Below are 27,465 nucleotides of genomic sequence, written 5' to 3' on the forward strand. Positions count from 1 at the left end.
AATTGCTCAAACGCTTAAAATTTCGTGTAGGAATTTGATCTAGTGGACTAGAATACCTGCAGGAAGGATTTTTTTTTTAAATGACATATCTAGCAAGAATCATCTGCTTTGCGAAGTTAAATAAATTAGAGTATAAAAATAATTACTTTACTTACAATAAACGAGTGAAGGAACAACTCGACTCAAATCTAATTTAACTAAAAAGAAGAATTCTAACAGGTTTTTCTTCATATTATAATAATTTACTTATAAACAAATTTTCATCCAAAGATGAAACTAAACCTGTCAAATTATCAGGTTTTGTAAGCAGACCCTGTGAAAAACGGGATAACGCTAATGATGATGATGAGAAAATTAAAATCCAAAGGTTAGCCCTATAACATTGTCTGTCATCCCTCCCAGCCGTCTATCGGGAGGTAATAAACCGAACTAAGAACCGGTCTAACGTTGCTAAAGATGTTATCTACCGGTGTGCATTGGTGTGAACGATATATTAACCGAACGTATCGATTCTATTCCATCATTGTTTTTTTTATACTTTTTTACACACACAAAGTCGAATGAAACGGTTGTTGGCTGAATAGGGAAACTTTTTTAAAATAAAATTATGCACTGTAAAAAGTTGTTCTTCTGTTTTAAATAGACTGAACGATTTGAATTTGGAATAATTGTATAATGTTTTATTTTTTATCAAACCTACCGTTGTGCAATAGTGTACTTACCTACCTTATTTCTGCCTCTCCAGCGCGAAAACAGTGCTTTTCGAAAATGGAATCATGTTTGAAAGGTAAATAAAAAATTAAATAACAGTAATAAAAAAGTAATAACCAAAAATGTTATGGATTGTTAATCATTTTTCATGGCTTCCAGAAATAATAGGATCAGCATAAGCCGCAGCGTGAGCCACGACCCCTGTGTAAAAAAGAGTATTAAACGTCGAAATACAAGAAGTTAATAAATACTTAAGTAAAATTAATAGCGCCTAACTTATAACTTGGCCTAGTTCACCATAAACAGAATTGCATCTTTAATCTGCAATTTATCGTTCAAAACGTTCGGACAGTGTAATAAGTTAGAACTTAAGCAAGGATCCATTCCAATAAATTATATCATCAACATAAAAGCACGCAATTTCTAAAGTGCTGATACCATATCCGAGGTACGTTTAGACGTACTAAGTACAAGCAACGCTCAACGAAGCATGAACTTTAATCAATGAACTTTAAATATTTTATTGTGTTGTTGTATCCACTTTCATAGTTTTCCATTATATTACAAGTCAATCGTGTTATTGTAAAGTAAGCGAAATTATACACAGCTGTTTAAATCATAATTATTATACAAAATTGGATTGCATATTGCGACGAATTTAAAAGATAAATTCGTCAAAATCAATAAAAACACTTCAACTTTTTTTTTCTCAGCCAATAATAGACCTCAGGACTCAGGACCAGTTGAACTAGAAAATGCTTTAGCCTTACCTAAAATCTTATGTAAATTGTAATATTTAACAAACAAGCAACACAATGCAACTGTTTGACAGGAACTTGGTTTCTACCAAAAACGGAACTGTCAAATCTACAGATCAGGTAAGAGGACCCCTTGAAGAACAGGATAACGCTATGCGCTAGGGAGATGATGAGTCACTACTAAACGCCTGTATTCGCCAAGTCACAAGTCTAAACGCCCCTCGACACCCGGCAAGAAATAGCGCGCCATCTAAATACCCATCTTATATCTCAAGGCACCTTTTAACTTGACCAGCGGGCAATTAATCCAGCACACAATGCCACAATAAATCCCCATAATTGTTAACCGCTATCATGGCCGACTGAACATAAAACTTTGTAGCCTTTACCGGTTTTAAAACAGAATAAGTTAGGAAGATATGAACGTCCGTACTAATTACTATGAAGATTTGTAGTTGAAAGTGGGTGGATAAGAACTGTGGTTAAACGGTGTAAATACTTCCTTATAGGTCCTTGTAGTTGAGAAATGGAATATATCAGGACAATTTTACTGTCTAGTACAGAAGGCAGTGTCATCCTCTGTTATATAAAATGTAGTGTCGTTGTAACAGTGCCAAGTTGGACTTTGCCAAGTACAGGGATATCACATTTCACTGACCTTGAATTACTTCATAATGTTTTTTTTTATTTTCTCTACGGGAATTAAACTCATTATCATTTTCTTTCCAGGGTTTTGTACTAACAACTAATTCAACCTTTCACAGTATCTAAGTACCTATTTCGTTTTTATTTATAGAAAAATTGGGTTAATTCAAATTATTTTATTGACACTTTTCAAATTATTTTATTAGTTGAAAATTCACAAAAAAATATATCACATACACAAAACCAATGCCAAAATGTTTTTATTTTAATCGAGTTTCACACATAACGCGTATGAATAGTAACATTTACGGGCATACATTATTATGTCAGACTAAGCAATCTCTCGATAAATGCGTATTTACTTAAATATTGTCCCCCGTAAACTCATAATCAAAATGTATAATGTACTTGCAAAAGGAAAATTGATTTTGAACCAAACTCTTAATGAGACTGAAAATAAGGATAAAGTTGGAAAATGATAAGCAATATATTCGACTGATTGAAAATTAAATTTAATTTATACATTCGTGCAACTAAAAGCAAGGAAAGTATTAGATAAAAAAATAAGCTAGTTTAGTAGCAATCCGGAAATTAAATTAATTCTGAATGAAACATGATATATACGGAATTTGTTGCAAAAAACAATACCAATATATTCGAAATATATTAGAAAATAAAACATTTTATAAAAGTTAAAATTAATTTACAAATTCCTCTAATAAAAACCGAGGAAATTACTAAATAAAAAATGAAAGCTAGCTCAGTTACCATTCTCTTACATGCCACAACGTACACAGCTACTTAACAAATCAAATAAACCAAATTTCGTTAGTAGGTACCTATTGTTGTGAGGAAAATTGCCTTATAACGACATTTGGAATTCAACCCACAAACCCGTAAGTACGTGAATTCAATTTTAGGTAGACAAACACTGTTATACCTCAATCAGTATTGTTATTTCTTGTTTATTTATCTTAGTAATGAATATGTCGTGAAATTCGCTTTCTTCCGTTTATGTTAAAATTGTTTGCTTTTTCGTCTACCGAGTTAGAAAGGGCCGAACATTTTCCCTAAATAAAAGAAAGTAAGATGTTTTGTTTGGTTATGTTGGTAGACCTGTTGCAATGCAAATATTGATGGATTTTAATTTGTTTTTGATGGCATTTATTTGATAAGCCCCGTCGATTCCAACAAAGGGCGAAAGTTTTCTGAAAAACAAATGAATGTTCGATTTTCTTCTATATTTTTATTTGCTTTTGGTAACCTAAACTCTTGACAGGAGAGAGTCTGTTAACCGTGTCGTCTATACGTATCTAAGGGCGATGGTCTGATCGCTATAGAGAAGGCCAATCAGCTCGCAACAACAAACACTTCAGGACCCCGATACCGACCCCGCCGGCGTGGTCGACGATTTTCCTGATTCGGCGCTTACTGCTATTGACCAACTAGGGTCGATTAATTCTTTCAAATATAATCCCCTCAGACGACGCCCTCATGCCTACTGTCTTATTTGGGGGCGAGCCTATTGCCAGAAACCGGGCATAAAAGGGTAGTTTCAAACTAGTCAAATAAGGTACTTTTTTCTAAACGTCAAAACACGAAAAACAGCCTATACACGTCCCACTGCTGGGCACAGGCCTCCCCTCAATCAACCGGAGGGGGTATGGAGCATACTCCACCACGCTGCTCCACTGCGGGTAGGTGGAGGTGTTTGGGCTAATATCCCGGGACCAACGGCTTAGCTTGCCTTCCCAAGCACGGAATCATCTTACTTTTTCGGACAATTAGCTGATTCAAGCCAAAATAAAACATAATTAAAATAAATAAATAAAATAAAAATTATTAAAATAAATTATTTGGGGAATTTATACTTCGTCTTCGCCTCTCTAACGCGTCGGAACACCTTCTATTAATAGCCCAGACCAGAAAAGTTAATCCGTCAATAAAAAGGCACTCGATAATGAAGACAGTTACAAGTAAGCAGGTTAAAGTAATTATTTCAGCTCTAATAAATATTGGCGGCCATCTCGTATTACCTGTCTGTCCGTAGATTGGACTTTTTGGAATAGTGCATACTGTTAGAAAAGAATCGATCAACCTAATCTCGACTGATACATCACTATGCTAATGAACATCACAACACTAGCACACCGCGGACACTTCATACAAAAACCCGTTTTACATAGACACTACACGTTGATGTTATCGTACACGCGCAGCTGTGTGTGTGGCGTCTGACGCCCATACGATCGAAGACTAAAGTGGATCCGAGGGGGGTGAGGTAAACATAGCTCAGCCGCTGGTGGGGAGCGGAGAGTTGCCGTTCTTTACGTAGTATTATTCCTTATTCTATGACACTAGTTTATGTACTTTGACAGATCTAATTCTTACCACGCATTGAACTATTGTAAAATGTTATCTTTTTTGAAAGATCTACTAAACTTCTGTATGTAATTATACATATTTATATATTTCTATTTTATTTTTATTTATTTATTTTACTTTTATTTGTTTTTTTATTTATAGTATTTATTATTTTATACTAGATGTTGCACTGTCCCGCACCAAATTGTAATAATGTTTCCTATCCACTGGTTGCCTGGAAGAAATTGCTGCTTAGCAATAAGGCCGCCAGATTGTACTGTATCTATCATCATCGGTGTTAATTTGTTTTGTATATTGAGTGCAATAAAATATATTTGATTTGATTTGATTTGATTCTTCTCTCGTGTGGGTTGTGAGGTGGATGACCAACCTCATCAACTCTGTTGTCAGCGTTGTTATTGAGCTGCCAAAGGCCCCTGACATAGCTCATGTAAGGACTACGTACTTACATGTGTTAACATGCCTTCCGTAGCGGATACATCTTACTTTAGGACAATCTGGTGATCAGCCTGTGTATCCTAAACAAACTAGGGATCACAAAGAATTCGAATCCGGGACCCTCGAATCATGAGCCTAAATCAACCACTGGACCACGGGCGTCGTAAACGTTACGTAAACTTATATTCGTACTTAAGCCACATTGGAATGTACAGCCAGAATACTTCCGTAGGCGAATTTTCTAAAGATAAAATGATGAACATTATACTATATAATAATATGATAGGTTTTCATTCCAGACCCATACTGAATCACACTTTTATGCTTGTACCATCAAAGAGCAAAAGTTCGGTCACTGAAGCCAGCGAATTATTGGTAAACAGTGGTAAAATTTATGAACCATTCGTTGTCATAATTATAAAAAAATATGTTTTGTAGATGTTTTTGGTATATTACAGAAACGATATGTAACCAGAAAGTCTTAAGTGCAACCAGTTAATATACATATTACTTTGCAAGAAACTGATTGGACTTTTGCACCTTATCGTACATTAACACCTCAAAAAAGATGCCGAATAAACTGCGTGTGACCCAAAAACTAGCCAAACGTGTCACCACCCACACTTTGAACGTTTAAAAAATTACATGAACGATCCAGTTTTGGTGTGCGTTGGATATTGCGGGTCATAACTCGTTCGTTGCCATGGTTACAGTCAGTCGACTGCCTGCCAGCAATTTGGACCATGTGGAGACATTTGGAATAGGTTGTGACTTTAAATTGTTCGTGCTGAGGTTATAGTCAATGGGGCAGTTTGATATTATTATTTTTATTTTCATAAAGCAGGGGTCAAGCGAGCAGACGCATCACCTGATGCATGGTATAAGAAGACTATCGCAAAAATTAACATTAACACATGTGGAACACGATGTTCGTGCGTCACCCAACAGGGTCCACATAATATAAGCGTCGTGGTTCACGCCGCGACTTGTGCTGAGTGAGGCCCTTTTATCTCAGGACGTCCACTACCACCTTATGATCATTTCAAGAAACATCCGTCTTGCTTTTTTGTAATTGTTTTAGTGGAAATTTGGTATGATGTTGTTGTCTTTTTTTGTGTGTGGCGCCCTTTTATAGTAAACTATTTCTATTCTATTCTAAAATAACGCACAATTAGTACGACATCAAATAACCCTGCCACCAGGGTTGCTGAAGTTGGTCATCCACTTCACACCCCACACGATAGAAGAGAAGACACACACACACACACACACACACACACACACACAGAACCACACACACACACACACACACACACACACAGAACCACACACACACACACACACACACACACACACACACACCACACACACACACAACCACATTCACATCGGAACCACATCGGTGTAGAAAACTCAAACACCGTTTGCTTTGGAAATTGGTTTGTTGTATGCTTATTATCTAGATGACTGAGCATTGCTCATGTGGAAATGTCATATGACATGTCATTACTTTACCTACGAATTACTCGTAAGTTATCATTGAAGAAAAGTTAGCCAAGTGTACAGGAGACCCTTTACACACTACGACTTCTTGCAGCAATATTGGTGCTGATTCCAGAATCTCTCTTTTTATTTAAGAGCTGCGCTCTTGTCGGTGGAGTAATCACCATTCCTCTCTTCTTCCCGCCATATCCTTCCTCCTGATACGACACAACCTACACCTTCTCTTTTATTTGTGTCATAAGTGTTCTCCTAGGTTTACCCCTTCCTGATTCCAGTACAAACCATCTAATTTAATTGTAAGTACCTGTCATATTGTAAAATTTAGACAAATATAAATATATACGAGCGTTAACATATAGATTAGACGCGTTTTGATTTTAAAAAATGCAGTGGTTTATCTACGCGTCGCGATTTCGGTTTCAAAAGCCCCAAAATACGTCCCACTGCTGGACACAGGTTTCTCCTCAATCGACCGGAGGGGGTATGGAATATGTTCCATACCCCCTCCGGTTGGTTGATGATACCCCCATGCTGCTCCACTGTGGGTTGGTGGAGGTGTTTTACGGCTAATAGCCGGGACCAACGGCTTAACGTGCCCTCCGAAGCACGAAATCATGTTACTTTTTCTGACAATCTGGTGATTTAAGCCTGCAAAGTCCTTAACAAACAAAGGACAGTCTCACAAAGTGATTTCGACAATGTCTCCATCGGTAATCGAACCTGGACCTTCAGATCGTGAGCCTAACGCTCTAACCACTAGACCACTGAGGCTGTTCCTACACCTCTACACATTATAAAATAGATAACCACAAATATATTCGCAAATAGGTATCTGTTATCCAAATGCAATGATATTATTATACCTACCACCCTTTGTATCAATTTGCAACTGAAACTGCAGTAGATATGGTCTCCAGCATCTAATGCATGCATTGCATATTTCATGAGTGCATATGCGGTGTGAATTGCATCTGATATTCTGTTAGCGACAAACGTGGGGTAATAGAGTCGCATCGTGTTACAATGTACTATGCTTAAGGCACACACCAGACACTTCATACAAAAATCTCATTCTCATTTACCGTATGTCGCCTGACGCGTAAGATGCGAGACAGACAGTTCGCACGCGGTCTCATTTACTCCTTAACAGCTTACAGCCATGTAAGACTTAGTAAAAACCAGAGGGGGTGAGGTAAATCCAGGTTGGCGTCCGGTACGAATTGGTGTGGGGCGAAGAGTTGCCTTTCTATACGTAGTATTATTCTTATTATATGATACCCGGGAATATTTCCTAAATAATGTCAAAAATGTCATGGATAAATAGGTGTAATTTCAATGTTTAAGTGAAGTTATTATAACTTGTACTTAGAATTGAAAACGTCCACCACCGTATGAGTAAACAGATCAACAACCTTATTTATTTATTTTTTATGTTATTTTGTATAAGTTTATTTTATTTATATCTATTTGGAGTCTATTCTCTCTCTTTTGCATTGTTCCCACATGTGTACCTAGACAAATAGGTCATGGTATTCAAGTAAGTTCTTTTCGTTATTGTGCCGCCTTTAATAATACAAAATGTCATTCTTACTTAAAAAAAAATGTATTGTACTAACCGGGTGCGCGGGCGGCATGCATGTGTCGATCGCCGGCGCGCGCGGCGCATCACCGCTCCTGCGGCGCACAGCACTACACACACGCCCTGCGACAAACAAACACACATTATCACTTCTTATCCCAAACATAAAATGATTGAAACCATGTCACATTAACTTATTTGACAAATAAAACCATAAGTCTTATTAAATGTCAAAATATGATAGTGCGACAGGGTTCTAAAGTGGGTACATAATATTGCTCATGACTGTACACGACCCACTACTGGATACAGGTCTCCCTTTAATCCACCAGCTTTGAAAAATACTGGGATTTACAAGGCAACATATCGATTGTCATAATCGTTTGCAACTTAGCTAAAGCCCCTGAGCAGCTGAACATATTCTGCGTTTTTATTCGCCCCCCAAATATACACAAAGTGTTTGATTTATCGTAGTAAGTAATCGTTACATGAGTCATGTCAGAGGCCTTTGGCGGCTCAATCGTAACCCTGACATCAGGATTGATGAGGTTGGTAATCCACCTCTCAACCCATACAAGAGAAAAAGATCATAAAATAAGGAAAATCCTCAAGAAATGGATGCCAATCGTTGACCCAAATAGTATCGTCCACTGATCCAAATCCCGTATCACATTTCACCCAATCTTATCACTACTCGAGCGTAACGCGCAAAAACGCGCCCACTCTTGGTGATGCAACGTTTTATTCTATTTTATTGTCTTTGATGTTTATATTACTTTGGTGTGCCCTCGAAGATATTTAAAATACGAAAGTTTATTTACTTATAGGAATCGTAAGGATCATAATTAAAACACATAATACCGGATTCTTACCCTCCCGGCAGTCTCATATCCCTGATTTTAACGCGGTATGAACCCGGTATTATGTGTTTTAATTATGATAACAACCACGTAAACCTCAAACAATGTCTCGTAAGGATCTTCTTCGATTATTTAAAAAAGGGTTTTGGCTTTTATTTGTAGGTACGATTATGGGCGATAGGCTGATCCCATAAGGTTCATAATATCCAGCTTAGGACATCGTATCAACAGTGGCTACAAGTTGTTTTTGATTGCTTGTGGCTCTGCCCACCCCATTAGGGATTACGGGTGTGAATTTATATATGTATTAGTAACATACTTATTTTTTTGTAGACCAACTGAAATTATCGCCTTTGCAAACGGGACTCGCTTGTGCCACAGCAGACGAAGACAGACAAAAAATTGGCGTTGTAAAGAATAGTCAGTTTAGCAACACGTGTATCCGCATTTATCTATTGCGTATACGCAAATTGGATGTGCCTGCTTAGACCGTTTAGAATACGAAGAACGCTAAGTCATACCCATTTGACTTATAAGAGTGAGTCCACACGATGAGTTGTCCGTTGCGATATCTGAGCGTTGACGAACCTTGTTGACAATTACAACATAAAAATACATTTAAAAAAAAGGTTATAAAAAAATATTAATTCTTTACTTTTTTAATAAATTTTATATTCATCGATCTTTCTCTTATTGTCGAACGTGTTGTAACCTTTGTAATTACCTACTTAAAGTGAATTATAATGCGAAGTGGCAAAACAATCAGCGTTTCTTTACTACAGTCTACGAGCGGTGAAATAATCAACCCACAGACATTTTAACAAACCTTTCAATATACATTACATACACATCACATCGACACGACGTGATTTTGTCACACGATGGAAATATATTTTTTGATTTGAAATCATAACGTTCCGACGACGCAACGGAGCAAGAACGCCCGTGAGGCGTGTCTTTTAGACAGCAAAAAAATTATACGCATTTGGTCAGGGTGCTGTTGGTAACTTAAATTGAATTTTGTTACGGCATTATTATTTTTTTCAGAAAACGGGTATTGTTGTGTGTTTAACGGTTTTTTGGGTTAGCTATTTAATTCTTTTTACAGAGCAGAAGCATTGTGGATTCGTGAAGGTATCTAAGTTGCTATTTGTACAGTTTATTTCAGAATCAGTAAAAAATACACTCCACATTGGTCCACATTTTATAGCAATTTATCATGAATTTTAGCTGGACAGTATGGAAAACTGTCATAATTTAGGGACGCTTAACAGTGCTGCCGCCTACGTTTGAGCCTGTAGTTTATCCTCATTACTCTGTGGTATCACAATCCAAAAAAAAAAACAAACAAATATTAGTAAGAGCCACGCTCTTGACGGTGTAGCATTCTGCATGCTACTTTTTTAGGCAAAAATAAGGCGGTAGTTTCCCTCTTGCCTTCCGCTCCGCAGTACTCTGTCTGACGCAAGGGGGATGGCGCCCAGGGTAGTCTATTTCAAAGCCATATTAGAACATATCGAGGCAATTCATCTAAGTAAGCAATATTGCAATTTGACATTTGCGCATATAAAAGTAAGTGCGCAATGCAAACAAATGTCAAATAGCAATATTGCCTTCTTAGATGAATTGCTTCGATGTGGCCATTTTAGCCCCCTGTCGTCCGCCTCTGAATAGTACTGACAGAGAGAACGTCTAAACGTCGTCGTATAAAGGTCTGATGACAGCAAAAAGAAGAGAAATATGTCATATTGTCACAACTACAGATAACAGCGGGTAACAAGCACTGTTCTTCGGAAGCATTCAATTCCATTATGAAACCGAACAATAACTTAAATGGTTATAATAGTTCATGTTCGAGTAACCTCTGCAATAGAATTCAAAGGCTTTTTTCAACCGTGTTGAACGTTATATTTATTGTAAAGTGACTATTTTGTGAAGAACCGTATCCATGATCTGTTAGGTTAAGAAAAATAAACAACTAAGTAAATTCGAATTCGCGCACTGCGGGTTCCGTATCACCACAAGATATAATTTGTGTCAATAAATATAGTAATGTTTTAGTAGTGTGAATAAATTGTATTTTCTTTCACTCCTTTAGGGATCATTAGTTTCATGACATCTCACAACCGACACAAGAGAAAAATTAATTTTTGGTCATTTATTTGGCTTGCACTATAGTCACACATATTCTGAGAAAATGTAAAAAGAAACAGGTCTTTATAGGTAGAAGAAAGTACTGTCAATAAATACTTCTTGTCTCTGGTCGCCTGGAAGTATTACTGTAGAGCAATCAGTCTGCCAATTATCTTTCTCGCGAATAATTGTTTATAATGTTTTTTTTTTATTTATTTCAAAAATGTATGTATGTGTGTGTCAACAAGTATATTTGATTTGACTTAGAATACGAAGTCACATAAGACAACGGTAAAGGCTTAACTAATTACGTTTCGTTCCGATAGGTACGGATCCCTAAAAATGTATACTATTTTTACGGTTCAACTCTTGATACTTTCGTGAATAAATCGTGCATTTAACGGTATTCAATGTTCTTTTACTTGTTTCTCTTGTAACTAACCTAACTTAACCCACGATGAATGAACATAGTCAAATAAGTTTGTAATTGCAAAACCTATGTGTCTGTGATGGAACAACATACCTTAACTTACGTATTAGTATTACTTAACTTACGTATTTCGGTTTTTTTTTCTTAACTTGTACTAGACTTTCTTTCTTACTAAAAATTTGGATTTAAGGTCTAAGGGAAGTACTTCATAGGTTTTGACTCCCCTAGGAAATGTATGAAAATGAGGCTAAAAATGGCCGCATCTTTGGATTGCCTTGATTAGAAGCTTGATTTTTTTACAGCTTCAAGGAACCGTGGACATTAAGTATTCGATATGTATGAATAAGAATAAGAACAAGAATATATGTCAACTTAATATCTACACGCGTTCCCGAGAAAAAGGGTCTTGACAGACGGACAAACGGACAGACGCACAGACAACAAAGTGATCTTATAAAGGTTCCGTTTTTCTTTTTAAAACGAAAGAACCCTAAAAAGGGTCAATAATTTTACTTTCTTCTGAACCTCCAGAACCGTATGATGATACTAACTAGGTATTTATTTAAGGGCTAAGCAGACTGAAATGTCTTAAACAAGGTTTCAACCCGAGGTCCCGAGCCTACTTTCGCTCGTAAAACCCTGTAGAGGAAACCATATCGCAATAAGTTATACCGTTAACTGCCTATAAAAAGGCAAATAGAATCATAAAATATATTATGTTTACTATCTCATTTTCAAAATAACAACAAACACAAAACAACATGCAATTTATTATAAATAGAAAAACGCCTCCGAAGCGTCACACAGAGTAAAGGACACTGGTCATTTCTGCCTGAGCCTGGGTTAATTTCGTATGGGCCGTGTCCAGTCTCCTTCTCCACCTCTCTTTGGTAGAATTCCAAAAAAAATATGATGCATGATTTGTTTGTTAGTCACTAAGAGTCTGTATACCAATTTTTGGCCTTCTCGCTTGAAAATTGCGGAATTCTCCATAAAATCTTCCACCCCCCCACCCTCATTTTAGGGTGGTGGGGGGTTAGAAAGAGACAAAAAATAACCTATGTCACTTTCCGTCACTTCAATTCGTAGCTCCGTTCTGCCGTGAAAGACGGACAAACAAACATACACACACATACACTTTCGCAATTAAAATATTTTTGATGGAATTATTATCACTATTGTGTCAGGATCGAAACAAATGGAATTCCATAGTCTGCTTACCCCGGTGGGAAACAGGCGTGGGTTTATGTATAAATGTATTTATAATAACTATCGTGAACACATAAAGGACAATTAATGTATTGATACATTTAAAAAACTATGACGTCATCAGTTGAATTCCGCGTGTAATGTCATCGGATGAATCAAGTCAGGGGTCAGCGTACATTAGACGAGAGCAACTAAACAGTGGCGCGTGCTCAACAACAATAACTGTACGTGACAGTCGTTAATGTTTGCGCATGCGACGCTCCGTGCGAAAATGACAATATTTTGGCTGTAAATAGTCAGAGCAATGACCAAGGTGTTCTAGTTTCGATTTATTTGTGTAAAGTCACACCTCAGACGCTTCATACAAACAACTTCGATTAACACATACACTACATTGACATTATTGTACACGCGCATCTGTGTGTGTGACGTCTGACGCCATACGATTCTTGTCTAAACTATGTTCGAGGGGGGGTGAGGTAAATCTACCTCAGACGCTGGTGGGGAGCGGAGAGTTGCCGTTCTATATATAGTATTATTTCTTATTATCTGGTAAAGTGTAGGTAGTTGAGAAACTATGGAGGTAAATTATCTTTTTATTTATCAGTTGCACAGTATGCTTCGTACCAAAACACAAAAAGCGCATTAGAAAAACATGTAGAAACTAAAAAACAAAAAAATATATCTGGAATCCCATCATCTGGGAACCATCATCATCTCCCTTCATTATTCCGTTTCTCACAGGGTCCGCTTACCTAACCTGAAGATTTGACAGATCCGGTTTTTTACAGAAGCGACTGCCTGTCTGACCTTCCAACCCGCGAAGGGAAAACCAGCCCTATACAGGTTAGGTCACATACTTACGTCCGAAAATGCATTTCTCGGGAATGTGGCTTTCCTCGCGATGTGTTCCTTCACCGCTGAGCACGTGATAATCATTTATGATCTGTTTAGGCCTGTGCTAGATTCGAACCGAGAGCCGTGGTAGCCCAGTTAGTAGAACGTTTGCTTCTCACTTTGAGATCGCAGATTCGAATCCATCTGGGAACCATTTTTGAATAAAAAAATATTTTTCCAAATCGATCCGGGCGTCTTCGAGTAATCGAGGAACATACATAAAATATGATCCCTACGAATTGAGAACCTCCTCCTTTTTTTGAAGTCGGTTAAAAACAATCAGCAAAGTGACGGATTGCGGATGAATTCACAGCTATTGCCTGTGTGGTGGTAAAAGTAAAAAAGCAATAATGGCGGCCCCGAGACAATACGTGGACCCACTTTATAGTAATAAGTACGATTTGCGGTGTGCAAATTATATGTGTTTCTGCAAACTACACACTGCCGTTGCGCTTAGCGAGTAGATCGAATTTCTAGCCGAACATTATCTGGTCAGAATCTCTTCTTATATTCAAATGTCCTGATTTAGCCAATAGTGATCGTGTTTAGTGGTCACCTTAGTGGCTCGTCGAAACACGGACGTACAAGCGGAGTGTCTTTTTTTTTGACATGACTTATTGTACATTTGCCGCAGATGGCATTAACTACTTGGCCAGACAAGGGAGCGCTGAAGGCTCTCACCCGGTGCAACGTTTCAGAAAACAGGCCTGAGGGTGCCCAGTGGGGCGCCAACCTCGGCTCAGGGCGTCGTCTGAGAGGAAAAGCGGAGTGTCAAAACATGGTTTTCTTTAGGAATAAATTGAAGAGTGGTCACTGGTAAATCGAGGTGGCATCGCGAGAGACAGAGGCGGGGCGTTTTGTCATTTCTTTGCATACATAGAGATACGCTTCAACCGTTTCCTGATGATCCAATCAATCCAGCAGAGGCGGCCATACAGCTCGCGATAATAAGTACTTGAGGTTCCCGATACCGACTCCGCCATCGTGGTTGAGGACTTCACTTGTTTATCGCTTATCGCTATCGGCCCACTAGGATCAATTAATTCTTTCAAATATAATCCCTCAGAAGAACAAACGCTTCTACAACTCTCATGTAAGCGACGCGTCTAAGCATACCCTAAGTTTTCTACTTGATGAAGAGTAAAGAAAAATATAAAACTGTTCATCCAATCCAAGTATCTTTTCATGAACTATCTATAGATATGGTTGATGGGCTGGTAACCCGTCACTTGACGGTTCGTTATATTCGCCCTAGGACTCGTTGAAAGCCGTCTCCTAGTGAATTGTGGCTCTGCCCACCAAAATAGGAAATACGCTTCAAGATAATCGGCTGAACGCATTGCATTATGATTTTTTCGTTGATCGTTGGTGTACAATATATTTCATTCCAACAAAACAATCGCTGTACAGTTAGTGTAGGAAATATAGTATGAAGACTTAATGGACAGTGTGTGAATAAATAATTTCAGTCCATTCAAATGGTCAAAAGTAGGTACTGAATGTGGAACGAAGCACTTGCAATTTTGTGCACTGTTTACTGAATACGATGACAAGCTATTTTCATATTTACATTTCACAACAGAAAGTTCCTTTTACATTGTTCGCAATTTTTATAAAAACGATTTATTCATTCGCAACATTTACTTTTAATGTGTGGAACCTTAGACGTGTGTTCGCGATTTAGTTTAATAAAATGGTGTTAATATATAAAAAAAAAATGTTTTTTTTTAAATAAGCATAAGTCCCGTGTTCCTGAAGGGGTAGGCAGAGGTTTGTAGTAAAATACACATTTCGCCAGCTATGTTCGGGAAGTGACGACCCCACCGCCCACTGGTGGCCTATGTCACTGGTGCAGTCAGTCTATGGATGATCCACCGTTATCAGTCCCTTTCGGTGATGGAAGGCGAGCAAAACCGATAGGCTATCGCATCCGGCTTCCACAGCCAGGCCAGGGGCAATGCAAATCGGAAATGCCTCAAAGGGCGCACGTCTGGATCCTTTTAGTGGCGTGTGGCCAATCTCATACGGCCTCTGCCTCCTGCTGATCGTACCGGCTGTCCGGTCCATCGGCACCGGGTGGTTGAGGAGAGAGTGGACTTGTACCAGCGCAACTACTTGTTCACTATAATACACTCACGCGCAGATGATTCCTGCATGTTTATTGATAGACATTTAGGAGTCGCCGTCGCCGGACACGGCTTGGACGCGATGATTTTTTTAATCCCGACGTAATAGAGGGCGAGCAAAAATCCAGGAAACCACGTGATATCTATTTTCTATCATCATGTGATGTAAGTCCCGCGTTGTCTGAACTTAAACAAAGTAGCAGAAATAGCCTGCATATGTGCAAGAATGCAGTCTTCTTCTTATCGTGTGGGTTGTGAGGTGGAATACCAGCCTCATCAACCCTGATGTCAGGGTTATGATTGAGCCGCCAAAGGCCCCTGACATGGCTCATGTACTGATGACTTACTTACATCAGTAAATAGTAACCGGGACCAACGGCTTAACGTGCCTTCCGAAGCACGGAACATCTTACTTTCGGACAATCAGGTGATCAGCCTGTAATGTCCTAACCAAACTAGGGAACCAAACTAGGAACACAAAGTTATTTTTGTGATATGTCCCCACCGGGATTCGAACCCGGGGCCTCCGGATCGTGAGTCCAACGCTCAATCACTGGACCACAGAGGCCGTTAAGAATCCGGTGTACACCGTTGATGCGTTATTGATACACCGACGCAACGGTATCAGCAGAGGTAGATCACGTCTCAAAACGTATTGATCCACGTACTCTGCATGCACTGTGCGGTGCAAATACAGTAATGTAACTAAAGATATTAACGGTGTGCAGTCTACTATTTACACGGATGTAAGAAAGAGAGACTAACTTAACGCAATTGGAGTGGGCATATTTTTTGACTTCACTTAACGTAGCAGCATTGCATAATGGCAGTAACTACGTGGAAAACACTAGACAAAAAAATAAAACACAGAATACATACATACATAAAATCACGCCTATTTCCCACCAGGGTTAGCAGAGACTATGGAATTTCTTCATTTCAAATCATTTGCTTCGGTCCTGACACACAAACAAAAACATAGAATAAGTTGTATGTTTTTGTTATTTGTTCACAGATCATAGAAACAAGAAATATGTGCCCTAAGACCTAATTACACGAGGACCGCATGTCGCTTGCAAACTAGATATTTCTGGCTGGACTGCTACATTGATATATCTGCCGTTTGTCATCGATATATCTGGCAATGAATGATGTGGAATGTTTTATAATACGATAGTTGCTTTATATAATATGATTGTTTTGTGCATATTTCGGACCAACCGGCTATGCTCCCGCGGCATCTCTCTATAGTAAGAACTCTGTGGAGTATACGAAGCATTAAGAAAGGTAGTGACGTAAGCCCCGGTCGTCTTTAGTGACGTCATGGGCCGGAGTTTTCATAATCGAAACACATTCATAATGCCAACTCCTCTAATTTATTGCTCCGTGATTACTAGTATTTAGTATTATAGTTGCATAATTTATACAGGAATTGGAAGCTTATGTTGAAGTTGTACACATACATAAACGCAGTAATCCGATGTATTTGCTTCTCTATAGTTTGTGGCTCAGCTTGTCCTGATGGGAATAATGGGTGTGAGAGTTGGACGACGACTTATAGAGTTTTCGATATGGGCCTATATACATCCCCAGATGTATACATCATATTATATTACTATAGTAATACACCTCCATTAATGTATAAATATGTTAATATACCGGCTTCTTTCTCAAACAGGGAGCGTCCGTTCGGACCCCGATACGGGACTTGCAACAATCAGTTATTATTTTATATAAAGTCCAGTTTTTCAATAACACACACGAGACCATTTATAGATGTACTTAGTTCATCTTGCGATGGATATACCTCTGACTACCCCATTAGGGATGTATATTTCGTACGTATCGCGGCCGTTCGAGTACCAGGCGAGCAGGGCGCGCTAGGAGACTTGTGTAGTGCCAATATTTGAGTGGATTAAGAACAGTGACCTCAATAGTGCTGTGCCGCGTTTTTTACATGCTGGGAATATTAAAATATTTTTTTAATTGAATTTGAAAAAAATATCAAAAGTCTTTTTTTTTTAATTGAAATTTTGCAGAGAAGATCTACATAAGGTATAGTTTTGTCCCCTTTCGGCTTGATACCCATGTTCCGTTACACCCTGTATAAGTAAGCTTACGTTTTTTTTTCCTTTGGCATTGACGAGGCCTAAGATGGAGCTCGCCCAGAAGGTGCCTGTTCACTCTGGCCTTGAAAGCACCCGGGTTATATGCATTCGGAAATACAGAAGACGGCAAAGAATTCTACTCCCTAGCAGTGCGAATAATGAAGGACGATGCGAAGCGCTTTGTGCTAATAGTTGGGATATCCACCAAATGGGGATGGAACCCGGCAGTACGTCTGGAAGTCCGGAGATAAAAGGGGGATGGTGGAATGAGCTCGTGTAGATCGCGGGCATACTCCCCGAAGTGCAGTATGTAGAATACCGACATACTGGTGCTAAGGATTGGAACTTAGCTGTATGTATATAACATGCAAAACCGTTAATTACATTCTCATAATTATGTGTCACTTCAATATGTCGCACAATTAAGCCTTAATAAGATAAACCGCGAACTCCGCGCGACATTGCTTTTGTTTTGTTTTCAAGCTTTGTAATTGGACCGAGTTATATGTTGTTTAAAATTACACATCCTGTATAATTTACTGAAACTTCGTAATCAGGAACACATCTTAATAAGGACAGAATACAGATTTCCGTTAGTTATATAAGTGTAAAAAAATATTATACAAGGTGTTAGTGTCTATTTATTTATTTATTTATTTATTTATTATCAGTGTCATCGTACAAAGGGGACCAACGGCTTAACGTACCACTGAATTCGGCTTTATTAGTTTGAAAACCAAGATTTGTGCCCAGTTATTGGCAATACGCTCACCTTTATTACATCATCATCATCATCAATTTAAGAGCCACGCTCTTGTCGGTGTAGCATTTTCCATTCCAGTCTATCAAAGGCCAATTCCTTGACTTCCCTATAAGACACGACGTTAACCTTTTCTTTAATCTGTTCCATGTAAGCTCTTCTTGGTCTTCCCCTTCCTCTCTTTCCTTCTAGCTTTCCTTCTATGATGTTTTTAATGAATTCGTCGTGTCTTATTAGGTGTCCAATCATCTTGCCTCTTCTGTCCTACTTTATTACATGGGACATAAACATATCTGGCCAGGAGTAGGTGTATATATTTTATACCTCCGCCTACCCCTTTGGGGATACAGGCGTGATACGGATACAATATTCAATAAATAAGCAGTTATACAGCACGCTCTCGTTTTGGTTATTGGTTTTCGCATCGGTTACGTTCATTAACTGCACATTTATATAAGTCATATAGGGTAGCCAAACAATGATACATTTACCTTGTGCGGTATTCGCGTAACTGTCGGTGACTGGTGCATTTACCCTGTAAATTTTGGTTTGAACACTTTGTAAGCGAATTAATGTAATTATTAAGCATGTTTTTTGTAATTATCTCCTCTGCTGGACTACGGAGCAAAGAAAAAATATATATACAGGGTTTTAGTGATATCGTCACGATTGTTGAGGGGGATGATTTAGACCATAATTCTGAGTTAATATCAAGTAGAATTTTCTATCACAAAAGTATAGAATTGAAAATAATTTAAAAAACTAAAACAAAATCATGAATTTTGCGATGGAACATTCCACATGATATCAACTCAGAATCACGGTCTCAATCATCCCTCAAAGTTTTCGTTACGATGTCACTTAACATCCTGTATAGTACTTTAGTTGAAATATGTAAACGCTACTTGCTTAAGTACAGCTACTTGACTTTCAAGTTAAAATCAAAATAGAGTTGTGGCATCGAAATGATACTCTACTGGAAGAAACGTAAACATTCACTCGCAGCGCACTAAAGCACTTGCCATTCAAGTTGCACTAAAATACTCTCCTATACACTAAGTTAATGTAAATTAGCCTTAAAGAAGCAAAAGTAGGTACCTTAAGCTATACCATAGCAATCTTAGAGCAATGCGTAAATCAAAGTAACCTAATTCTGTCACAAATGTAAACTAATTAGCCACTTATGTTCATAATTTATAACTTTACAAGACGGGGCATAAATGCAGGCTTGTATCTTTGACAGGCCTTTCGCCAGACTGTGTAAGTGTCGATGTTTCGAAATGCAATTTTCTTAATAAATGTCTAGAGTCGTGAGCAATAACATGTTTCCACTTTAGAACCCTGTCACATTAGTATATTTTACATTTAGCGGAACTTACAATTCAATTCGTCAAAAAATGAATGTAACATGGTACTAAAGTGACCTTTTTTGGAGCGCAGAGGGATCACACCCGGTACAAAATTTAAGACAACAAGCCTTTGGTTGTCTGAAATGCATTTCGGATGTATGTGACCTAACCTATATTGGGCTTGTTTACCCTTCGCGGGTTGGAAGGCTAGACAGACAGTCGCTTCTGTAAAAAACCGGACCTGTCAAATCTTCAGGTTAGGTAAGCGGACCCTGTGAAAAACGGAATGACGCTAAGGAGATGATGAAGCCTGATGTGCCACAGTCAGGTGTGGTTTTTTTTTTTTCTAATAAAACCTTGCATTAGACAAACTATTCGATCTAGGTAAAAATGTGTGGTTTCAATTTCGACTCGGGATAAAACTAATTGAAGGAAATCACAATAGAATATTTTTTTTTACAAAAAGAAGGTACTTATATCGTTATAAGGCAACGATATACAGATGGTGAAAATAATAAACATGTAAGTAACTACAGTAGCCAGTTAAGCCAATGCCCTTTCTCGACGGGGATTCTATTCCCTCAACATAATAATCCCTACAACATTTCTATTACCGAGATAAGAGTGAAATGCATAAATCACTCACAGAACTTACCACGCGAGACCTCACAGTAATAGTATTTAGTATTACAAAATAGCGTGAGAAGTAGAAACGAGTACAGTACTGCCACCTACTGCGACAGAGTTAAATGACTGGTAACTTAATAAAGGCGGCTTTATCTCAGTAGTAAAATATATTATATTATTTGCAAGACCAAAATTTACAACCGGCGTTTTATACACATAAAACGATTGATGAATGTGGAGGAAGCAAGAGAAGTGTGTTAGGATCGAAGTAAATGGAATTCCATAGTCAATAAAATTATCCTAAAAGAATGGGTAACGTGATAATATATCATACGATAGAAACAATTATTGCTAAAGTTGATAAACCGTGGAATAAGACCCAAAGGCCCAAAGGTCGTTCTCCATTCATGGATTTCTTAGAGATATCAATAGTTACTGTTAACTTCTCATCTTGTGGCCTTACCCCATTAGGGAACCATAACAAAACCAAAGCAAACCAAAATTCTTCCCCATCGTACGCACCTTTAGAATTTTCAGTTTTATAAAGTTGTATGTGGTGGATGGCCAAGATCAGCAACTCTGGTGTCAGAGTTATTATTGGTTCTCCAAAGGCCACTGATATGGATTTATACTCACTATTACCAAACAGATAAGGTCATTTTTTGTTAATTTGAAAAAATCTTGTGGTCTCATCAGAAGAATTTGACGCGTAATTTCGCTGGATGGCATCCAAAACTGACACTACGCGTAAGATTGGGAAGAATCCTTATTAGCTTTCATCCTTACTGACGAGTGTTCATGTATGTATGTATCTACACGCTGCAACAGCTCGTACCTACCAAACAGGATGCTAATATAACATAAACAGGGCCGATAAACTGCACAATTTGTGCCGCGTCGACTCACAACTCATTAGTTAACAGCTATCTAAGTTAAAGCTATACCTAAGATGCGACAGTGGCGTATCTAGTAGCTGGCACCCGGTGAGGTCACCGTGGTGTCACCATAAGAATGAATATTAATAAAATTCGAGAAAATCAAAATACCGGAAAACAACCTTGACCAAGCATTCGTGTTTCTTCTGATTGAACATTTGCAGGGACACAGACCGCGGATCGTTGACCTTTTAATAATACTAAAACAATTGAAGTCGATACATCGCCTGTAGACAAACTGAAAATGACGAAGAATCAGGGGCCTTAGTCAAGATGTAAACGATTATGTAAAACGACAGTGACAGTGATAAAAATGTATAGGATAAACATGTCACCTTATGCATTTGCATTTGCTTTATCGGAGGTATGTGACTTAGGGGGTTAAAAAGGCCACATCGAAGCAATTCATCTGCAACAGCAATATTGCAATTTGACATTTGTTTGCATTGCGCACTTACTTTTATATACGCAAATGTCAAATTGCAATGTTGCTTTTTTAGGTGAATTGCTTCAATGTGGCGTTTTTAACCCCCCTAACCTGTATTGGGATGGTTTTCCCTTCGCAGGTTTGAACGTCAGACAGGCAATCGCTTCTGTAAAAAACTGAACCTGTCAAATCATCAGGTTAGGTAAGCGGACCCTGTAAAAACGGGATAATGCTTGGGAGATGATGATGACATGTCACCTTATGTTAACTTTAACACTGTCACTGTTGCTTCACTGTTGCTTTTCGAAATCATTTCCAACTTGGATAATCCCTGGTTAGTATAACACTCACAACATTACGTATTGTCTGTATGGTTCACAGATTATATGAAAAGATGACATGATTAAAAAGGTCTCAATCCTAAGTGAGTTATTATTAAAAACCAATGCATGGTTTTGTGGAAGTTTTATTTTTTCACAGCTGCCACCCCTGGCTGAGTGACACCCCTGGGTACGCCACTGAGCTGCGGTAAGCTGACGAGACAAACCGTTTACTTAATTCTATCTTTTACTTAACTGTGAACTGAGAGGGAAGGAAATGATTCGGTTTAGAACTGGCGAAGAGGTAGTAAAATTAATTGTGTGGGCGGTTCCGTATGTAAAATTATTTAAATTAAACGAGTCAAAATATAAAAATACAGATTAATTTATATACTACAACCATTTAATTGTGCGTATTTACTTATTGAAAATAACTGAACCTAACTGTACCTTTACGCGTAATTTTCATTTAAATATTCCACGATAGGTAGAGCCACAAATCACTAAAAGACAATTTGAAGCCATTGGTAGGCACGTAAGTTCGCAATTGGATTATGATGAACTTTATTATGACATGGTTTGAATCCCCTTGACATTAGAATCGGAATAAGGTAATCCACAGACAAGTTCCTAAGTAGAGATTACAGCCAATCTAGCTGGTGTTCAAACACTTCCGTCTTAGCTTCGATTACTTACTAGTGTAAGTAACTGAACAACTTATAAATCAAACCTTAAACTTAATAGCTCATAGCTGTAAGTACGTAGTCGTTACATGAACCATGAGCTTTTGCCGGCTCAATAATAAACCTGACACCAGAGTTGCTGAGGTTGGTAAGTCACCTCACAATCCATAAGGTAGAAGAATTCTATAAACAAGACACTTTTGTTCAATCCATGTAGAAAGTGTGCCCTACATAATTATATAATTTTAAGTCCTTCGAGTAGCTCGATGAAGGCAACACAGAAAAAAGGCGGATTTATAGAATCACGATATTCATTTTAAGGCACAACAAATTACACCATTTTGTTATACTGAGTTTTCTTAACTAAGTTAGCCATAGACTATCAAAACTATTCTAGTATTGCTATAGCTAAAATATTTATGTTTGTCTTGGTCATAAACAGAAAGCAAATTTTGTTTTAAATTCAAATACAAACACCCTAACCCTAGCAGGTCCCGTTTAATATGAACATCAGACTGGCATTTTTTATTTAGCACAGCTGGCAACGTTTTCCAATTACGTACAGCACATACTTCATTTGTATTCCCTGCCTACGGAACCCCAAAAACAGTAATTTCCCATCGAGGATCCACAGGCTAAAACACTATTAGTCTCGTACCGCTGACCGTATCAGGAAATTGGATCATTAATTAAAGATAATTAATAGCCATTTAGATAAAACTATTAATAAATTAGAAACTCGCCGAACTGATGCTAAGCGTAAAATTGTAGCGCAGTTTTTATAGTTCATAGATACTATATTATGTAAATTTGGGAATTTGCATAAAAACAGTTAATTTGGGTTAATCCTTGTATAATTATAAGTATATATACATGATGATAAAGTGTAAATGATTGTAGAATTGACGTGTGTTGCTTGTAGAAGTTATTTTAAAAGATTATTATTATTTTTTTTGCTTTGGTGGCTCAATAATAACCCTGAGGGTTAATGAGGTTGGTAATCCAACTCATAACCTATGGGTTGGGTGAGATTACTAACAATAATAAATTAATTTTATTTGATTACTAATAGAAGGTATATCGATAAATGAATTTACAAAGAAGTTGCTAATACCTGTTGCAAATGAAATACTTTTGTGCCGCTACATATTCTATATTAAGAGCGCTTTCATATAGTCATATTGCGGCAGCGAACGTCGCAAACCATTCACTACTTGGCCGTTCAAAAAGCCACATGAGAGAAGATAAATAATTACATCAAAATACTAGATTCCTTTTTCCCGGGAAGGGCCGTAGAAGATAAAAAACAAAGGTACATACAGCACGAACAATGAACGTTTTTACACACATTTAAACGCGGACCAAGTCGCATAACATTTGATACGTATTTTTATTGCTATTTTTGACTTCATCGCATTTTAATATAGACATCTAACTGCAATAAAGTGGATTTTTTAAAAAGATTAGATTTGCCATCAGATAGGAATAAAAGAGACGTTGAAATAAAGTGTGGTCAAGAATTTTATATATGCCAAAATCTAAATTCTTATACTAATGAGATATAAAAACTGAATTCTAGATATTCGCCGGATAATAAGGCTGTAAGCTACCCAAATAAAATAAAATAAAATAAATAAAATAATCACGTCGTTAGTTAAGTGAAATGTATAATTTAAAACCTTAATTATAAAACCACTAATTAAGCAAATTCAGTTCTGCGGGTCAAGGGTGAGTCGGTCAAGGATTTTAATTTGGCTGTTTATTCGGACCACGGATCTCTAAAAGTGAGTTTAAAACAGGGACATTTTTTTTTAATCTTCACATATTTCTAACGGGGTAGTCAAATTTTTGTAAGTAATTTCTCACCTAGTTGAAAAATAACGGCATTAGGCGTTTTTTTAAATTTCGCGAACAATTAGTAATTATTTATGTACATTTCACACCACTTTATAAAACCGATTGTGTTAGAAATATAATAAAGGCCGCATTTAGATCAGTTAAAGTATATTTCACGGCAGATTGCAAACACAGTGACAATTAAACAGAAGTACATAACTAACACAAGCTCACGACTATAACCCAATCGAAAGATGAACTAAGTACGCTTCACCAAGCTTTCTGTTACACCAACGTGATAGGTGGAGAGCCGTATCGCCGTCTATAATGATCGAGTCAACTATGTAGAGAAAAGTAAATCAAGAAAATAAGTGATGAACATCAGATATAAACATACATAATATAAACTCACGCCTACTTCCCGCTGAGTAAGCAGAGGCTATGGAATTCCATTTGCTCCGATCTTGACACACACAAAAATCAAAATCAGAAAGAAACCTTTTCGCCATATCAGCTGATCTACAAAAAAAGTTCGAAGTAAAAAATAATTAATTGTTTCTGTGACCTCACTTTTTTGTCTCTCGTGTCGTTGACCTGTGTAATTGAAATACAATCAAATGGTACCGAGTCATGTGAACTGTTAACGTGAAATGGACGTCTTGGATCTATGAGTATTGTTCGATGATAATCTGATATTTGAATTGATCTTTTGAAGTTTTACGTAGTTATAAATTGTCTATCGAAAAAGCTTGAAAAACTGAAAAAATAACCATTGAAAATACTTTCTTATTCTTTTTTTTAATCATTCTTATTGTCATTGGTAAATACAAAATACTAGTGTAACTACTCGTAGGTTCAAGATAAAATATGAAATTCTGATTACTAAATAAAGACAGATCTAAAACTAACGAAAAACATTTCCTTTTTTCTATTTAACTTGTTTCTGAATTTGAAATCAAGAAAAATGAGTAATAAGTTCGATATTTTATTACGTTTTCTATGACGTCACAGTGTGCTTTTTAATACAATTGCTTAGTAATTTCATGTTTTGACGTTTAGTAAAAAGTAACTGATTTGACTAGTTGGAAACTAGCCTTTTCAATCTACACAACAAGAAACAAGTTCGCGAATCACAATAATTGTCAAATACTCAACAACTTTTGCATAAATGCACTTTCATTATAATTCACCATCACACAAAAGTGATAAGTCATTCGCTTCATTCATCAAAATGTTCACTTTTACCCTTTTAAATTAAGTAAGTTACTTTTTAAGTTACGTAAGTTATGACTCGAGTAAGAGAGAAAGCGTAAAGAAAATTTGTCTGAGTGTAATTTTAGCTCATCTTTGATCGCGGATAAGAATGTATGTATGTATGAGTGTATGGTTATATATTGAGTAGCAGTAATATTGTACTTTGAATGACTGTCACGATATCTTGTTTCATAATTCATGTTTCGCGGAGTTCCAGCTTGAGTTAATTGAATCGTGTATGTAGTTTTTATAGTGTAAATTAAGCTGATGATTTCAAGAAATATTTAGGGTAAGTCAGGAATAGCTTGCCATTGATTTTCTTACACCCTATTGAAGAAAACTTTACGCGTTACTGCAAAAATATGTATTTTATTTAAATTAAATTAACAATTTGTAACGAGAACGCATAAAAAAAATAAAAGTTCACACACGACCCGAAGCGAATAAAACAGTTTCCAGGAATATCTGATCGACGGTTCTATGATTTTTTCGATTAGCCATCTCTCCATTGAGGCCATTTATCCCGGACTTGCCCTACTTTAGGTTAGGCTTTTAAGTTTCTGTGAAAAATAGTAATTATCATTTTTTTTTGTTGATTCAGGGTTGGCTTTTACCAGCTGAAGGACTTGTATAGGCTATGTTATGTATGTATTATGTTATGTATATATTTTCGAATAATGATACACTAGTATAAATTATTCAACTCCTAAAATTATTTAGAGATACACGAAGCCACTGACAGTGCCGTAAGCGTGGCCAATTATTGGTCAGCAAAAATTTTATATCGATCGCCATCGACTCGGAAACAAGAAGATTTAGAGATGGACTGATCACCTATCATTCGGTATTACTCATTTATCATGCTTATCTAGTCTTTTTGTGAATCACGAGCGTGAATTTATATGGGTACCCACTCACCTCGTCTCCACAATCGAGTACTAAGTAAGGTCACATCATTACTTCTCTGCCAAGTAAGTTGTGGTCATACGGTTACGTAAATCTTTCTTTTTTTTAGCCATATAAACTCATTACCACTAATTTAAGAGCCACGCTCTTGTCGGTGTTGCAGTCTCCATTCTTGTCTATCAAAGACCAATTCCTTCACCTTCTTATAAGACACGACGTTCGCCTTCTCTATAATCCGTTCCTTGTAAGCTCTTCGTGGTCTTCCCCTTCCTCTCTTTCCTTGTACCTTCCCTTCTATGATGGTTTTAATAAATTCGTCATGTTTTATTAAGTGTCCAATCATCTTGCCTCTTCTGTCCTCAATAACTCTCAATATTTGCCTCTTTTCCCTTAATCTTACTAGCACCCTTACTCTTATAAGTACTAGAAGTTACAAAAGTGACGTCAGAAGTCAACGTACCCATTGATGAATTAGAAACGGCAGTATTTGTATTAGTTAGAATAAGTTTGTAGTGTATAAAATGTAATAAATACGAGTAGTTCCGCGAAAACGGAACGATTCGCGACGCTCAAAGAGACTCGAAGC

The 27,465-nt window shown here is 37.3% G+C and overlaps 2 protein-coding genes across 5 annotated transcripts in view; both read right to left on the reverse strand.

Moving 5' to 3' along the window:
* LOC126371473 (serine proteinase stubble) overlaps positions 1-27,465 on the reverse strand; it is a 189,809-nt gene that overhangs the window by 155,382 nt on the left and 6,962 nt on the right. For all 3 annotated transcript variants that reach the window (XM_050016785.1, XM_050016784.1, XM_050016783.1), the window contains exon 2: positions 8,057-8,142. In XM_050016785.1, the coding sequence (XP_049872742.1) occupies positions 8,057-8,078 (22 nt within the window). In that variant the 5' untranslated portion in view covers positions 8,079-8,142. The remainder of the gene's footprint in view (positions 1-8,056; positions 8,143-27,465) is intronic.
* LOC126371530 (probable oligoribonuclease) overlaps positions 1-27,465 on the reverse strand; it is a 185,646-nt gene that overhangs the window by 14,332 nt on the left and 143,849 nt on the right. The window lies entirely within an intron of this gene.

Source organism: Pectinophora gossypiella, chromosome 12 (assembly GCF_024362695.1).
Source record: "Pectinophora gossypiella chromosome 12, ilPecGoss1.1, whole genome shotgun sequence".
In the NCBI taxonomy this organism is placed as follows: Eukaryota; Metazoa; Arthropoda; class Insecta; order Lepidoptera; family Gelechiidae; genus Pectinophora; species Pectinophora gossypiella.